Consider the following 16,706-nt stretch of genomic DNA (forward strand, 5'->3'; position numbering starts at 1 on the left):
GGAACACAAGCAGGGGGAGTGGGAGAGGAAGAAACAGGCTCATAGAGGAGGAGCCTGATGTGGGGCTCGATCCCATAACGCCGGGATCACGCCCTGAGCCGAAGGCAGACGCTTAACCGCTGTGCCACCCAGGCGCCCCTCCTCTTTTTTTTTTTTAATAGGTATAACTTATAGGAAAGTGCACCAATTCAAAATGCAGAGCTTCATGAGTTCTTACCTATTTTATCCCCATGCAAGCACCATCCAGATTAAGAGAGAACATTTCCAATTATGGGACACTAAGGGCTTTTGTATGCACTCCCCAACCAAGCCCGCCCCCCTAGCCGAGGGAAGTGATCAGGTTACTCCTGCCACCATACGTGAATTGAGCCTGTTTGGAACTTCTGGTACATGGAATTACATTGTACATACTGCCGAGTACTCTTCACGTAGCATTATATTCTGAGCACTTGTGCGTGTCATGTAATGTTCTCTAAAAACAATGGCCCCCTGCTACTCAGGTGTCTAAAGCCATGATTGCTTAAGCCAGTCCTCCGACAATGAAGTCAGTTTCACACCCACTAAACCCTTCTCAGTGTCAGGCCCGGGGGGTGGTGCTGGTGGAAAAGACAAGGGCTCTCGCCGGTCTTTTCCAGTCTCACAGGGAGCATCCAGAGCAGGGAGCCTGGCAGACTGGGATCAGAGCTGGAATCAAGAAGGAATGGGTGCAGGGCAGGCTGATGTCAGCCCAGCCGCTGGCTGGGTGCGGGGCGGGGGTGTCTGCCCGAACGTTGGGAGAAGGGGAGGGAGGGACTGGTTGTCGGTGAATCAAGACAGGAAGATGTGCGTCACCAGCCAGATAGCACTCAAATGGCCGGAGAAGCTCCTTGAGCGACGGACACCTTGCCCCTGTGGCAGGTGTGGAGGAAGGCAGAAGGAGATGGGAGCCAGCCCTGATCAAAACCACCAGCCGACGTTTCTTGAGATTTGATCTCAACCCTAAGACTGCCCCTGGGAAGCTACGGACTCCCATTTCCCTGGGGGCAGAAACTCAGTTGGTGGGAATTTGCCTGAAGGTGCACAGCTGGATGGGAGGGCCAAGTCTCCCCAGACTCCAGCAGGGGGCTCTGCCTGTGACATCTGAAATGGCTGAAGTCAGCAGAGCCCTTCCGAAGAGCGGTGGCCCTGGAGGCTGCCAGCGGGGAGGTGCGGACAAGTCCGCGGGACCTCTGCTTGGAGGAACAAGGGATTCCAGGTCTGGTGTGGAATTATTCTGGGGGTGGGGGACAGTGATCTCCTGGGGGCCAAGTGTGTCATTTATTGAACCTTGCCCCGCACAGTAACCCTGAATCTACAAACAACCACATTTGACAGGGAAGGAAGTAGAGGTTCGGGGAGGTGTGACCTGCCCCCGTGGGTGTCCTTGGCACAGCTGTGGTTGTCATTGAGGTCTGTCAGCAGACAGCGGTGTTCTTTCCATTGGGGGACTGACTGCTGGACGCACGGGGATGGGGGTGGGGGTTGGGGGGGGAGAAGAGCGGTCCTGGTGTCCGGTTTTTCTCAAGATTAGGGACACAGAACACCCCCCTCTTTGCTAATTCGTCCTAACAGGGGTGAGATTGTGCGTGGTTCCTTTAAATCGGATTCGTTAAACAAAAGGCAATCTTGCTTTCCAGTATTGCTATCAACACTGTTGCTAACTCAGGTTTCTGCTGGCTTTAATGAGTAAGCCAGGCAGAGTTTATAATTGATGGCTGGAAACCTCTGGGGACTCCTTCAGGTGAAAGTAGTTTGTTCTCTTGAACAGATTAAACATTACCCTCCTCATTGTGCTTGCACAATTCGTTTGCTGCCTGAGCAGAATGTCTCTCTACTGGGTGGAAAGAAACAGCGTGCGTTCTGGACAGTGCAGCCCGAGCTGCGTGGTCCTGGGCACGCTGGTTGGTGTCTCTGAGCCTTGGACTGGCCTCGGTCTACAGACCACACATTGGCTGGCAGAGACAGACACCCCCGGCTCCCTCCCCCAAGTCCAGGCAGCCCTGCCCTCAGGCACGAGAAGTTGGGGTATCCGAAATGTCTGGGGACAGGAAGCTGCCCCCCACCCCTGCCAGATAACTCTGCCTCTCTGTCTCTGCAGAGAAAGAGAAAGACCCCAAGTATTGGAGAGACCAAGCTCAGCAGACCCTGAAATACGCCCTCAGACTTCAGAAGCTCAACACCAACGTGGCTAAGAATGTCATCATGTTTCTGGGAGATGGTGAGGTCTGGGGGCCCCCGAGGACACGGCTGGGTGGGGGCACTGGGTAAGAGCCCAGGGAGCCAGGCTGCGGTAGAGGGGGCTGTGTTGAAGAGGCTGGGACCCCGGCGGGGGGGAGCATGTTTAAGGGGATGGGGGGCCAGGCTGTGGACCCAAGAGGTCTGTCTGCTCTCTGCCAGGCAGTCCCTGAGGGTCTGGGGCGGGGAGGGGGAAAGGGGCCATGGCATCACCTTTACAGAGCCCCGTGCCCTGGGGCCCACTCCCCAGCCAGCCTTGGCCCTAAACCAGAGAATCGTAGGTGCCCGAGATGGAGAGGCACAGAGCCTGAGAGACTTGAGCAACCCCCCCCCCCTTCCCCTGCTGCAGGGATGGGTGTCTCCACGGTGACAGCCACCCGAATCCTCAAGGGTCAGCTCCACCACAGCCCCGGGGAGGAGACCAGGCTGGAGATGGACAAGTTCCCTTACGTGGCCCTGTCCAAGGTGAGCTCCGGCCGCACGGGCCCAGGCTGCCCACCTCTCAGCTTGGCCGCACCAAGGAAGGGCCGGGGAATCAGGCCCGCGGGCGAGGCGGTCTGCCCTCCTGGGGTCTCTGTGGCCCCACCGTGAAATGAGAGCAACAGCTGCTTGCCAAGACTTTATCTGGAGGGTCTTAGTCGTCGATTTAAAAATCGATCGAAGTATAACCCTCGCAGAGGAAAGTGCACGTGCCCCAGCCGGGTTTTCACCAGCTGCACCGGGCTGTGTGGCCAGCTTCCAGGCTAAGAAGCCGAACGGGACAGCAGCCAGAAGGCTCTGTCCTTGTCCTCCTGCTCTCCTCCAGTCCCTGGTCCCCCCCGGCCCCCACCGACTTCGAGCACCACAGAGGAGCTGTTCCGCTCTTGTCCTTGCTGTGCACGGAATCCTGTGGCGTAGATGCTTCTGAGCTGGTCCTGTTGCGTTCCTTCCCTCCTTAGGCGCCTGCGGGAGCTCTCCTTGCTGGGGTCTCTGGTGGTGGGGACGGTGGGGGCGGCAGTGGGGGCGTTACGTAATGAAGATCCTCTGGACACTCTGGGTCAGGCTCAAGGCTCACTTCTGGGGGGATGGCGGGGGCTGGGATTTTTTTCTGTGGCTCTCAGGCTGGTGGGGAAGGAAGGCAGGCAAATAGTTTCGGGGTCTCAAGTAAAGGTCTGAATGGGGGAGGGGAGGCCTCTTCCCCTTTTCCCCCATTCTAGATCCTGCTCCCCCCTCCATTTTTCTCCTTTTTCCCCAGCTTCCCCCATGTCACATTTTTAAGAACCCCCCCTTCGCCTGGACTCCCTGCCTCCCCCGCCCCCTGGCTGGCTCCTACAGCCCCAGACCCAGAGAGAGGCCTGAGTGACCCGGCCCCCACTGGTCTGCACGTTGGAGGGCTGCATTTGCCCCTTCCTGCTGCGCTGGCTGCCAGGGCACAGGGCGTGGGGGCAGGAAGCAAGCAGCTAGGTGATACTGTGGCTCTGGGGGGACCTCGGTAGGAAGCGGGGCTTGGCCAAGGCCACAGGAGGCCTCTCTTGTCTCCATCATGCCCCAGTCCTCGGGGTGTGAGTGGGGGTGAGGTGAAGGCTGCCTGCAAGGCCCAGCTGATTCCTGAGGCTCCTTTCCCACCTGCAGACGTACAACACCAACGCTCAGGTCCCTGACAGCGCTGGCACGGCCACTGCGTACTTGTGCGGGGTGAAGGCCAATGAGGGCACCGTGGGGGTGAGCGCAGCAACCCAGCGCAGCCAGTGCAACACGACTCAGGGGAACGAGGTCACCTCCATCCTGCACTGGGCCAAGGACGCCGGTGAGTGGGGGTAGTGGCGGGAGTGGGGTCCGGCTCTATGACCTGTCTTGGCCTCAGTCTATCCCACTGGATAATGGGGAGAGGGCAGAGAAAGATGCTGTCCAGGGCTCTTGAAGCTCTGGTGGCTGAGAGCCTGGGAGATACTCATGGAATCCCTTCCATGACCGGGAAGGCTAGTGGCTTAGAGGTTACTCAGATGTGGGTTCCGATCCTGGCTCCTTTCCCTGAGCTATTTATTTGACAGTAAAATGGGTGTGAACATAGCCCCCTCATCGGTATGGTATGAGGAAGGTAAAGAACGTCACCTGGTGCTGGTCCTGTGGGAGATCAGTGTCTGCTTTTCCCTTCATCGCTGGAAGTGGGAGGCCCTGGCCTGTGTCCCGGGAACTCTGGGGTCAGGGTATGAGATTGACTGACAAGGTGACAGAGCCACACCACCTGAGAGCCCTTAGAAGGCCCCTGTGTTCTTGTAGGGCACCCAGGGGGCTTCCTGTAGGAGGGGGTTCTGTTCTGCAGGGTGCATGAAGGAGGGGAGGACCCCGGCCCAGGTGCTCACAGCTCAAGGACCATCAGGAAGGGGAGGCTACAGAGGCAAAGTGTCTGAGCTGTGCTGCCAGGATTTTCAGAAGCCACCGTCCCCCCCCCCCCAACCCCCGCAGGACTGGTGGCGAAACTGAGGCCCAGACAGTCAGTGGAACGGGTGGGGGGGCCAGTCTTTAGTCAGGAGAGGGAAGAAGAAGACTGCTTAGACAGCCCCATCCCCAGACGACACCAACCGTCCTATCCCACACCCCAGGGAAATCTGTGGGCATTGTGACCACCACGAGAGTAAACCACGCCACCCCCAGTGCCGCCTACGCCCACTCTGCTGACCGGGACTGGTACTCAGACAACGAGATGCCCCCGGAGGCCCTGCGCCAGGGCTGCAAGGACATTGCCTACCAGCTCATGCACAACGTCAAGGACATCGAGGCGAGTGTGGGGGTGCAGGCGGGCTTGCGAGGCGGGGCCTCTGCTGGCTCAGGAGAAGCGGCCGGCCTGGCTCCCCACACACCTGGGAGGCTCCCAGCCCATTAGGGGATTTGCGGTTGGGGCAGGGAAGCTTCGGAGGCTTTCTCCACGGTGGGGCTGAGGGATAAGCCCTGATGTGGCTGCCACCACACCCCAAGAATCAGGCGCCCAGGGATTATTCTGTGAGTTGGGATCTGGAGCTGCACCACCAGCCCCCCCACCCCCGCCCGCCCGCATGGGAGGTAGGGGTGACACAGTGGCCATCTGAGGGGAGCTCCTGCCCTGCACATGCCCACAGGCACAGAAAGGCACACGTCCCGTACGCCCAACCAGGAAGCCCGGAGAAGAGGTGGTGTGGGCAGTGGTTAGCACAAACGCTAGTGTTTAAACTTCTGGGCCTCCAATCCTTGCCCTGCTGCTTGCTAGCTGTGTGACCTTGGGTCAGCCTCTGACGGCCCGTGTGGGACATGTGCCTCCCCTCATCGGCCCATTGCAAGATCCAAATGAAATAAGCCCTGAAGAGTTTAGTCAGGCCTGATGCCTGGTGGGTTCTCAGAAGGTGGTGGCATTATGCACAAGCCACATAGACCTGCCCCGAATCCTAGCCCCGGCCCCCCAGGCTGGCTTGTGCGTACCCACAGCCCAGATGCTGTTCCCTTGGTGCTCAGAGGGGTCCCTACTCTGTTCTTAACTGAGGACCTCCGGCTTATTCCTTTTTTAGGCTCTGTTACCCACTCCTGGGGTCTGGCGAGGGGACTTCAGCTCCCTGAAACTAAAATGGGGGTCCAGTGAGGCTCAGAGAAAGCCCCCATGTCCCACCTCCCCCTCACCCGTTTCTACCACCACCAGACAAATGCACTGGCTCCCAGACCCACCCTGTGTCCCCCATGTGCCACCCCAATTTCCAAGGCCCCTCTTTTCACCCATGATTTCCCTTTTCCAAGCAGTGGATGGAGCACCCCCTTTCGGGACAAACAGTCCCGGCAACCCCTCCTAGTGAGCACGTATCTGAGGCCAAGCCTCTGTCCTGACTTTGCCTCCACCTGACGCACATCCTGGGGCAAATTGCTTCCCTTCCTGAGCCTCAGTTTCCCCAACCTGTGCAGCAAGGATAGCGAGCCCCACCTGCCCCTTCCCTGGGACGCTGGAGGCCGAGATGAGGTCATGGATGTGAGAACATTTGTTGTACAAGTGCGGGGTGTAATTACGGGGCTACTTCTCGGGGACGTGTGCCAGGAGCAGCCTCAGAGGGGGACGGGAGCTTAGGGAAGACTTCTCTGTGGGACGAGGGTGGACGGGGGTCGTCGGGTCACTGGGGCACGAGCGGGGGCATGAGGGGGGGGGATGGGGCCAGGGTTAAGACTGCCCCCGTTCCTGTCTCCTCCTCTCTCCCGTTTCTCCTTCCCGTCCACTCCTGCCTCTCCACCACCCCGAAGCCCCCCGGCCCCCAGGCTGCACATGAAACACAACTCCTGGTGTCCGCCCTGAAAATAAATATCTTTTGCTAAAAAAAAAAAGGGAAGAAAGAAAGAAAGACACAAACCCAAACCCCAAAGCCAACAGCAAGTCTGTTATTTGGGAGTTTAATGAGCGTGTGAAGTCCCTGCTGGGGCTGGAAATGAGGCTCCAGGCAAGAAGATTGGGGGCTTCATTTTCCACTCTGAAAATGCCAAGGGGTCAGGTTCTGTGGGAACGGGGGGTGGGGAGCTCGGGGCCGGTGACCCGGGGTCCCCTCTCCTTCCCTGCACAGCCTGCCCTGCCCCCAGAGCTTCTGGCTGGGGCCGGCAGTGAGGAGCTCGCCTCTTTGGAAATGCTCTGATGTCCGCTGCTTCTACCAGCGGGAACACCTTCCGCCGGGGCCGCCCGGGGGCTGGGAGTCCGTGGTAGTAACTGTATTACTGCGTTTCCTTCTGCGGCCGTCCTGCGGCTGGGTGTCGCTTCCATTTTACAGATAAGGAAACTGAGGCTCAGAGAGGTGAAGTGACAGGCCCTCGGTCCGTAAGTGACAGTCGGAGTCAAACCCAAGTCTGACTTCCAAGCCTGTGCCCTTTCCAGTTCCCTGTGACCCAGGCAGGCCCCGGGCGCCTTCCCCACCCCTACCATCCGCCTGGACTCCTGGGTTCTCAGGAGGGAGTGAAGCGGAAGACAGAGCAGGGAACCTAGGAAATGCCAGGCCTGGGGCGGTGGGTCTGAGGCCAGCCACAGCTGGGCTCCGCTCTCCCAAGGTGTCCAGGGGCGGCGGCCTGGCCCGGCTCCCGCGGTGACAGGAGGACACCGGTGTGGCGGTCACCACAGGCGGTGGGCTGTTATGCTCTTGGCCCCATTTTAAAAATAGTCAGGACTTCAAACATGGACTCCCAAGGAAAACAAACAGTCCCGCGTCCGTCCGCCCGCGCACACCAGCCGTGGTGAGTAAAATTAGCCTGGCGGGGACTACACAGACGTGAGCGCTGGCCGCCGTTTGCCCAAGCTCCCGGCCGGGCTGCCCCGAGACCTCCCTGGCAGAGGCCTCTCGCCTGCGGCGTGCTGCTTCCCACCGGAGAGAGGAGGCTCTTGGCGTCCCCGTCCTCAGCTCTGCAGATGTGCCAGGGCCCCCGTGCTGGGCTCAGGGAAGCCCCAGGTTCGAATCCTGCCTAAGGCCGTGCGGGTCCCTTGCAGCTTTGGTAATGAAGTTGATGAAGATAATGTATCTGAAGTGTTTAGAGCCTGACACGCCGTGAGGGCTCCATAGACGGTGTCATTCTTAGATGAGTGGGAGCAGAGTCAGGCTTCTGGAAAGCCAGGTGGGAGAAGTTACCAGTACCTCCAGTATTTCACCTGGAAGCCCCAAATCGTGGTCCTGATATAGTCATGATTTCATCTCCCCAAGTGGAAAAGCAGAAGCTCAGGGTGGGCAGTGTGGATCGAACCAAGACTCTCCGAGCTGGAAAAGCATCCGCGCACGATCACCAGCTCCTCCAGGAGCCCAGCTCTTGAGGCTTGGAACCCTGGGGTACTGATGGCTCCTGTCCCCTGTAGGTGATCATGGGGGGCGGCCGGAAGTACATGTTCCCCAAGAATAGAACCGATGTGGAGTATGAGATGGACGAGAAGTCCCGGGGCACGAGGCTGGACGGCCTGAACCTCATCGATACTTGGAAGAGCTTCAAACCGAGACACAAGGTGACCCATTCACGGGCCAGGTGGCTGCGGGGCTGGCTTGTGGTGGGAGGGGCCTGGCGACCCCTCTCTGAATCCCGGTTTGTTTTCCTCCTCTGTGGGGAGGGGGGTCGTAATTCTTACCTTGATGGGCCCAAATGGTCTAACAGATACATGAGTGGCACATAGTAGGTGATCAATCAATTCCTCCCTTCAGGGGAGGGCACCCCGGAGAGCTAGGCAGTGAGGAGGGTGGGCCACGGAATCACCTGCATGGACATTCAGAGCACTTGAGTCCCTACTGTGTGCAGGGCCCCTCGCCGGGCATGAATTCCAGAGGATGAATCAGATGGTCAAGGGACTGTGGTCACTGTGGGTCACTGTGCTTGGATGGCGAGAAGCCCAGGCCCTACGGGAACCCAGAGGGGACAGCCCACAAGGGAGGGGCTGACAAGCCCTGAGGAGGAGGAGGAGGAGGGGTGGAGGTGGCAGGGAGGGGAGTGTGCCAGCCGTGGTGGGAGGTGGAAGCCCTCCATCGTGACTTGGCTTTGGCCCCGCCAAGGGCACGTGCTGGGGAAGGAAGCCTAGAGCACTGGAAGGGCCTGAGCACAGGCTCCTTGGAATGGCTCTGGCAGCTGCTGGGCCTGGGGCAGATGGGGTCTGGAAATGACTGTGGTCAGGACTGAAGACGGTGGGGAGCGGCCTGGGAGCCACTTTGATGTCACTCTGGGGTTGGGTTTCTGAGGGTTCCAGGACGGGCCCCCGGGGGGGCCTTGTGGGATGGGGCTGGGCCAAAGGCAAGGTGGGGGCAGGGGCCTGAGGATGGCCCCCACACGGTGCATGAGGGTGGGACTGAGCCGCTTTGAACCCTTTCCATTCGTCTGAGTCAGCGCCGGCCTGGCCCTGAGCCCCTTCCCGGCCCAAGGCAGAGAGACTGCTCCTCCTGGCCTCGGGTGTCTCTACGTGGAACAGGGGGGCCAGGGTTGAACCCTTCTAGCTTGGGCAGGTGCTTAACCCCGGAGCTCAGTGTAGACTCCAAGAGGGAGAGATTGGACCCTTCTAGAGCCAGACTCCCCTTCACTGTTGAGTGGCTCTGTCCTCTGGTCTCGGTATCCTTGTCTGCAAAATGGGAATAACAGTACCTCCCTCGTAGGGCTGATGTGAGACCCGAATGAGGCGACACAAGAGAACCAGCTCAGCAAAGCAGAGCAGGGCAGGGGAAGCCCCCACTTCCTCAGCCTTCCCCCCTCCTTCCCATAACAGCCCCTGAGGCTCCAGAACCACAGATCCCATTGTCATTGCCCAGAGAAGGCAAGGGGCTGTCCAGGGGATGCACAGCTCATTCCCAGCCGTCCCATGGTCCCGGGCCCAGGTGCTGAGTGGTGCCATGTCCACATAAGTCTGTCAGCTTCTTCTGTGGCCTCTGTCTGGGGGCAGCCACACTTCCTTCATCACCCTCTCCAGTGGGGTCGCTGGGGCAGATGCTAGGGCTTCACTTCCTCCCTGGCTTGCCACAGCTTCCATAACCCACCCAGCCCTCACCTCCTGATGGGCACTGCAGGCCCCTGGTGACGTGTATCTTCCTCTTGTTGGCTCCATGATCCCTCCCTGCTGTTTGAAATCTCTACCCTGACCCCAGGCTGATCACTGGCTTCTTGTCCTCCAGGGCCCCATGAGGACATCACCTCCGCTAGGAGGCCCTCCCTGATGCTGCCTCTGGGCTCACAGCACCCCCCCCCCATCTCTCCATTCTCATTCCCCCGCATTAGAATTGCCTATTTGTCATTTCTTGAAGGCAGATGGTAGATCCGCAGGGAGGGATTAGTAAATGGCTGAAGGAAACAGATACATTCCCTAGACCCTGAGACCAGCTGGGGTCAGTCCTCCCAAGCCCCGAGCCCCACATGGCTGACACAGGCCCTTCCTTCTAGCACTCTCACTACGTCTGGAACCGCACCGAACTCCTGACCCTCGACCCCCACACTGTGGACTACCTCTTGGGTAAGTGGAGTGGGTGGAGTGGAGGACACCCAGCTGGGTGCTCTGGGGCTGGGGCTGTGAGTCCAGCACCTGGGGGCCCAAGGCCCTGGCCTTCTCCCTACTTAGGGACCTTTGCTCTCAGGCTCTAGGACCTGGGAGAGGTGAGGAAGGGGTTCTGGTTCACAGAATTGGGCCTGAAATCTGCTGCCTGTGAAGAGTGTATGGTTCCATTGAGCACAAAGGGAAACAGAAGCTCGGGCTGGGAAGAGACTGCAGTGTGTCACTCTGACCCCTGGCTGGGGCAGGAGGCCTGGAGCCAGCCCTGCTGTGTGGCCCGGGCAGAAGCCCGCCAGATTGTCTCTGCTGGTCTTGACTGGGGGTCATCCCCCAAGAAGTGGGAAGCAAGGAGGGGCCCTGGCTTGGTGGAGTGAGGCCCTGAGCCCCACCATGCCAACACCTGGGTCCCCTGTCCCACCTGGCTCTTGGGCCCAGCAAGTGGTGGCAAAGTCCCCTGCAAACCTTCCCCAAGGGGCACAGTCGCTAGGTCCTGGGTGTGTCATTGGAGGTTATGGGCTCAAAGCTGGGCACCTTGGAGGATCCCCCCCCAACACACACACACTGCTTGCCTGGGTCACACAGCAGACACCCCATGCCGCACACAGGCTGTGGAGAACTGTGCAAGTTCCCACGCTCATGGATCTCAGAGCTGAGTGCTGGGTTCAGATCCCACTCTACTATCCATAAGCTGCGCAACGTTGGGCAAGTGATTTCTCCTCTCTGTGCTTCAGTTTTCTCTTCTGTAAAGTGAGAATAGTGACCGTTCTGTAAGATGGGGCCAATGACCTCAGGATTGTCCTGAGTACACAGGAGCCAATGTATTGTATAAGTTACTTGTTATCTCAAAACAAATTCTCTCCAAACTTAACAGTTTAAAAGAAGAGTAAACCAAAAGACTAAAATAAGTAAAAATAAAACAAGAGTAAACATTTATTACTTCAGTTTCTTGGGGTCGGGAATATTGAGCCACTTAGCTGGGTCTCCCATGAGGCTGCAGTCATCCGAAGGCTCGACTGGGGCCGGGGATTCCAAAGTGTCTTGCTCCCATGGCTAGCAAGCTGTGCGGGCTGTTGTCAGGAGGCCTCAGGTCCTTGCATATGGAGCTCTCCATAGGGCTGGTGGGCTGTCCTTACAGCGGGGCGGCTGGCTTCCTCCAGAAGAATACGCAAGGCCGAAGCCATTTCTGCAGTATTCTGTGGGATATGCGGGGTAGGCTTAGCCTAGGAGGGGACACACAAGGGCGTAAATTCTAGGAGGCAGGGATTATTGGGTGCCATCTTGGAGGCTGGTGCCTATGTGCTTCCGAAGCCGTTAGGAGGGCATGTGGCACACAGTGAGCCTTCTATCATTGGCGCTCTCGTCTGGCTGCACACATGGTCCCAGAAGGGGCAAGGTGTTCTGGAAGAACATCTAGGGCAGGAAGCACCAACCTGGTACATGTGGAATCTTACGACTTGGGCAAGGAATGGATCAGTCATTTCATAAGTGAGAAAACCAAGCTCAGGGAACAGAAGGGACAGTGAGCCAAACCTTCTGCTACTTCCCTGCACAGGGGATTATGCCTTTCAAGCCTGACGTGTACATGACGTGTAAGTACACACCCAGGCTGCCCTGTTGAGTCCATGGTCCTCTGCCTGGGGGTTGTGGTGCTGCGTCCGGAGCCCTTCAGAGTTGGGACTGCACTGGTGGATTTAAATCTCAGATCGCCCACTTTGCAGCTGAAAATACCAAGCTACTGAGCACCCGGGCCTCAGGCTCCTGTAGAATGGACGTGGTGATCCCCTTGCCGTAGTGTGGCTGTGGAGGGGAAAGGAGGCAGTGCTCCCTAAGTGCTGGGCAGTTTGGACCCCCCTGAGGGCAAGCTTCCTCCCTGCTTGCTCTAACCCCAAGTTGTGTGTGGGGAGCTGTGTTCCCTGAGACAGCCAGGCTCCTTGCGGGGGGTCCCCCTGGCAGGGTCACGGGAAAACTCACCATCCACTTCCTCCTCAGGTCTCTTTGAGCCGGGGGACTTGCAGTACGAGCTGAACAGGAACAACACGACGGACCCGTCACTCTCCGAGATGGTGGAGGTAGCCGTCAAGATTCTGAGCAAGAACCCCAAAGGCTTCTTCTTGCTGGTGGAAGGTAGGGCCCCTGGCTGTGGGGCCACTTCCCTGGGAGCTTTTGGGTCTGGGGATGGGGTGTTCCAACTCTCACAGACAACCGCCCACTTCTGGGGAGAAGGGGAGATTCCTTTTGGGGAAGATGGGTTGTGCGTGGTGTTGAAGCTCCCAGCCCAGCAAGCTGTGCTCCTTTGGGCACAAGGATAACCTGTTAGGCCGAGGAGTCTGGGAAGGCTTCCCAGAAGAGGAGGTGGAAGGCTTCCTTTTGGGGGTCCCTCCCTGAGACCCCTCAGCTTCACTCCTCCCAAAAGACAGGTCCAGGGTCCTCCCCAGCAGATGCTGATCAATCTGCAGGAGCTCTCAGCTGGATGGTAGGCGTCTGCTCTTACCAGGCCCTTGTGGGGTCAAGGTCAGATTCATGACCCTGAGATATCCCAGGCCCCCCAGACTGGGAGAGCCGGTCCCTTCAGTAGTTGGCAGTGCTGTATGGCAACGTTCACGGGGTTTCCCAGAGCTGTTGGGAGGCCCTGGAGTCAGGCTTGGGTTCTTTGCTGGTACTGTGTGACCTCTGTCTGTACGTTTCTATAAAATGAGGCCAAAAATGGTCTTAGAAGGGTTATTAACATCCATTGCGTTCAGAGACATAAAGTACTTGGAACAGGGCCCAGCAGAAAATAAATCTTCCGTGTTTCTATTATTACCATTATTATGATTACACAATAGCTAAGTCAATAACAATAGGAAGTGTGAGGAAGTGATAAAGTTTCCGGAATCTTCCAAAGTTCTAACAGCCATTGTCTCCCATGGATCCAGATGTTGCCTCACTGAACTCTCCCTGTATACACACACACACACACACACACACACACATTTGCACATACACTCTCACCACACATATACACACACTTGGGCCCCTCTGCCTTCCAGAGGCCAGTGGCCGCCCGCCCGGCTTGGTGGCTCTCTTGCCAAACCCCGGGGTTCCCACTCAAGCATGGCAGTCTCAGCCTGGCCCGAACGGGCCTGTGCCGCCAAGGAGCCAGCCAGGAACCAGTGGTGGTGAGCCCGGGCTCCCCTGGGAGCGGTCCTCTTTGTGACTGCTCCCAGAACCGCAACAAAGGAAGGACGCACCCTGCCAGGCCGCCAGGCCAGCGTGGTGAGGCTCAGGCCCAGGACCCTCAGAATTGGGAGTGTCCGCTTGGGCAGCCTCCTCCTGTTGGAGTCAAGGAGGGGTCGCCTTAGGTCATGCAGGCCTTAGTGCAAAGCTAGGCCTCCTGCACCCACCTCGGAGAGGTGGCACGGGCTTCAGAGGCCTTTACGAAGGCCTGTCATGTGCACGGCCCAGGCACGGAGAATGAGTTACACCCGAGTTCAAATCCCAGTCATCCCATGTTGGGCATGTCACTTCCGCACCCAAGGCCTCAGTTGGCTCCATCTATAAATGGGGCTGATTGTGCCCATCTCTGCCCAGGACTGTTGTGAAGGGGAAACGAGACACCAGCTTGTTAGGCCTGGCCCCCAGTAGGCACTGAGGCACGCTGGTTCTGTTTCCACCCGTCGGAGGTCTCAGACTCGTTCGAGCAGCTGAAGAAGCCGAGTGGTGGACAGAACACCAGCTTTTCAGTCAGGAGGGTCTGTTTTAAAATCCTGACTTTGTTCTCCGCGCGTGGGCCCTTGGTCCACAGCCTGTCCTCTCGGAGCCGCTGTAGAGGTCGGCTGGCGGCATGATGTGCCTGGAGCGGTACTTGGCATGTGGCCCCCATCAAAGAGTGGTTCCTCCAGACACAGTGTGGCAGGACCTGGGGGCGCAGCTCTTCCCCTCCCCCTCACCCAAGGCCTTTGCCTTGGTGTCTCAAGGAGGCAGGATTGACCACGGGCATCACGAGGGCAAGGCCAAGCTGGCGCTGCATGAGGCGGTGGAGATGGACCGGGCGATTGGGAAGGCAGGCACCATGACCTCCCTGGAAGACACGCTGACCATCGTCACTGCGGACCACTCTCACGTCTTCACCTTTGGCGGGTACACCCCCCGTGGCAACTCTATCTTTGGTAGGTGGACCTCGGTTGGGCTGGGCACGGGGCACTCCCAGGGCCTGGCCATCGGGGAGCAGGAGTAGGGTTGGGAGACCCAGCAAGCTCAGGGCCTGGCATGTGTGGGACTCTGAGAATCGGGTAAGAAAGAGAAGGTACTGTTGTGGGGGGGGGGGCAGGGGGCAGTTACAGGATGAGGGGACAGAGTAAAGTGAGTGCTCTGGTGGGTGGGTGGCTGGCTACCTGGATGATAGGTGGATAGAAGAACGAGAGAGGATAGACGCATAGCGTGGGGAGGAGATGGATGGGTGGATGGATGGATGGACAGGTGGACCAGCAGCAGGGAGGGATGTGGGCACAGTGAAAACAGCGGGGGAGTTGATGGGAAATCAATCCGGTTTGGAAAGTGGCTTCATGGAGTGTTTCAGGGTTCTTCAAAGGGGATCTAGGGATTGCCAAGCTAGGACCTGGGGTGGGGGGCAGACTATAGTTTTGGTGCTCCAAGATGACTCCTGGGCCGATGCCTTCCTGTGCAGGTCTGGCCCCCATGGTGAGCGACACAGACAATAAGCCCTTCACTGCCATCCTGTACGGCAATGGGCCTGGCTACAAGGTGGTAGGCGGTGAGCGAGAGAACATCTACACAGTGGACTACGGTGAGATTGCCTGAATCCGAGGCAGGGAGGGGGCAGGGCACCCCGTGGGGATGGGCCTGGGAACACCGTAGGCTCATGGCCAAGGCTGGGGTGGGGGGCTCCAAAGAGCCAGGACTTGAGTCAGAACAGTCTCCAGTCAAATCCCCTCTACCGTGGAGCAGCTCTGACCTCGGGCATGCAGTTTTGCCTTTCCCTGCTTCCCTTTCTGCCGCAAAAGAGTTTTACCTCCCAAGGTTGCTGAAGGACTAAGTGGGTCTGAAGAGCTTAACGTGGTACCCGGCACCTGTCGCTGTTACGCTGGCATTCTTACTGGCTGTGTAATTCCCCAAATCTGAGCCTTCTCCGCGTTCTCATCTAGTCCCATGCTGTTGAATGTTCATTTACTCACAATGGCCCCAGTAGTCCTTGGGGGTCTAGCTATGCCACCAACGGTGAGAGGCTCTCCTGGGTTGACTCTTCCCTTCTCATCTAAACAGCCCGGATAAGGTGGGTTTATTCTCTAATGGGGGTCGAGAGGGTAGGCTTCTGCGTCAGAACAGACTTGGCCCGGCCCTTGTACAAAGTGACGTCCCTGCACTGAGCCCCCGTGTCCTCCTCTATAAAGGGAGAGCATTGGAGCGAGCTTGGAAGGGTGGGGAGGAGCCGCTGCAGCGTGCCCAGCCCCCAGGCAGGCTCTCAGCCCGTGTTTCCTCTGGCCCACAGCTCACAGCAACTACCAGGCGCAGTCCGCCGTGCCCCTGCGCTATGAGACCCACGGTGGGGAGGACGTGGCGGTCTTCGCCAAGGGTCCCATGGCGCACCTGCTGCATGGCGTCCACGAACAGAACTACATTGCCCACGTGATGGCTTACGCGGCCTGCGTCGGTGCCAACCAGGACCACTGTGCCTCGGCCAGCTCGTCAGGTGGCCCTTCTCCAGGCCCCCTGCTCCTCCTGCTGACCCTGCTTCCCTTGGGCACCCTATTCTGAGGGCCCAGGGCCCAGGCACCCACCAGCCTATGACAGATAGCCATCCTCCCTCTCTCAGCGCGGCCCACCGCCTGGGAGCCCGCACCTCAAGGGCCAGGTAGGCGGGGGCCTTCATAGCCTCTACAGCTGCCAGAAAGAGGACCCAGGAAACCAAAGTCTGCTGCCCACCTCGCTCCCCTCTGGAATCCTCCACTGGGGCCAGACCAGTTCCTGCCTCCGGCCTCTGCTCCCTCCCTGCTGCCCCTTTGGCCAACAGAGTAGGTTTCTCTCGGGCAGGCAGAGAACACAGACTGCAGAATTCTCAAAGCTCTTATTTTTCTAGCAAACACACTTCTCCAGAGCTGGAGGCCTGGAGCTTCCATGGAACATTCCGGATCTGACCTTCCCACTCCCCTCCCCTCTTGGAACCACCAGGCCCCATCGTGCTCACTTCCCTACCTGCCGGGGAGACCCTGTTCGTCTCCGCAGGACGGGGGTTTGCTCACGCATGCCAGGGCCACTGGGGGCTCCCAGGAAGTGAACTGGGACTGGCCATCCGACCCCAGGGCTTCCTGGGCTGGGAAGAACAGCCTGGACAGGCAGACATTTCTCAGCTCTTAACACGCATGCCCACTCCTCTCTGAAGGGACACTCCTGTTTGGAACTGCAATTTTTTTTTTCTCTTTTTGGTGTTGGTTAAAAGGGAACACAAAACATTTAAATAAAACTTTCCAAATATTTCTGAGGA

The 16,706-nt window shown here is 58.5% G+C and overlaps 1 protein-coding gene across 4 annotated transcripts in view; it reads left to right on the forward strand.

Annotated features, from left to right (window-relative positions):
* Positions 1-16,706, forward strand: part of ALPL (alkaline phosphatase, biomineralization associated) — a 51,445-nt gene extending 34,739 nt beyond the window's left edge. For all 4 annotated transcript variants that reach the window (XM_026517131.4, XM_044390585.3, XM_057305379.1 and 1 more), the window contains exons 3-12: positions 2,117-2,236; positions 2,603-2,718; positions 3,865-4,039; positions 4,836-5,011; positions 8,069-8,212; positions 10,120-10,189; positions 12,215-12,349; positions 14,182-14,373; positions 14,892-15,011; positions 15,714-16,706. In XM_026517131.4, coding sequence (XP_026372916.2) covers positions 2,117-2,236; positions 2,603-2,718; positions 3,865-4,039; positions 4,836-5,011; positions 8,069-8,212; positions 10,120-10,189; positions 12,215-12,349; positions 14,182-14,373; positions 14,892-15,011; positions 15,714-15,979 — 1,514 coding nt within the window. In that variant the 3' untranslated portion in view covers positions 15,980-16,706. The remainder of the gene's footprint in view (positions 1-2,116; positions 2,237-2,602; positions 2,719-3,864; positions 4,040-4,835; positions 5,012-8,068; positions 8,213-10,119; positions 10,190-12,214; positions 12,350-14,181; positions 14,374-14,891; positions 15,012-15,713) is intronic.

This window comes from Ursus arctos, unplaced genomic scaffold (assembly GCF_023065955.2).
Source record: "Ursus arctos isolate Adak ecotype North America unplaced genomic scaffold, UrsArc2.0 scaffold_32, whole genome shotgun sequence".
Classification (NCBI taxonomy): Eukaryota; Metazoa; Chordata; class Mammalia; order Carnivora; family Ursidae; genus Ursus; species Ursus arctos.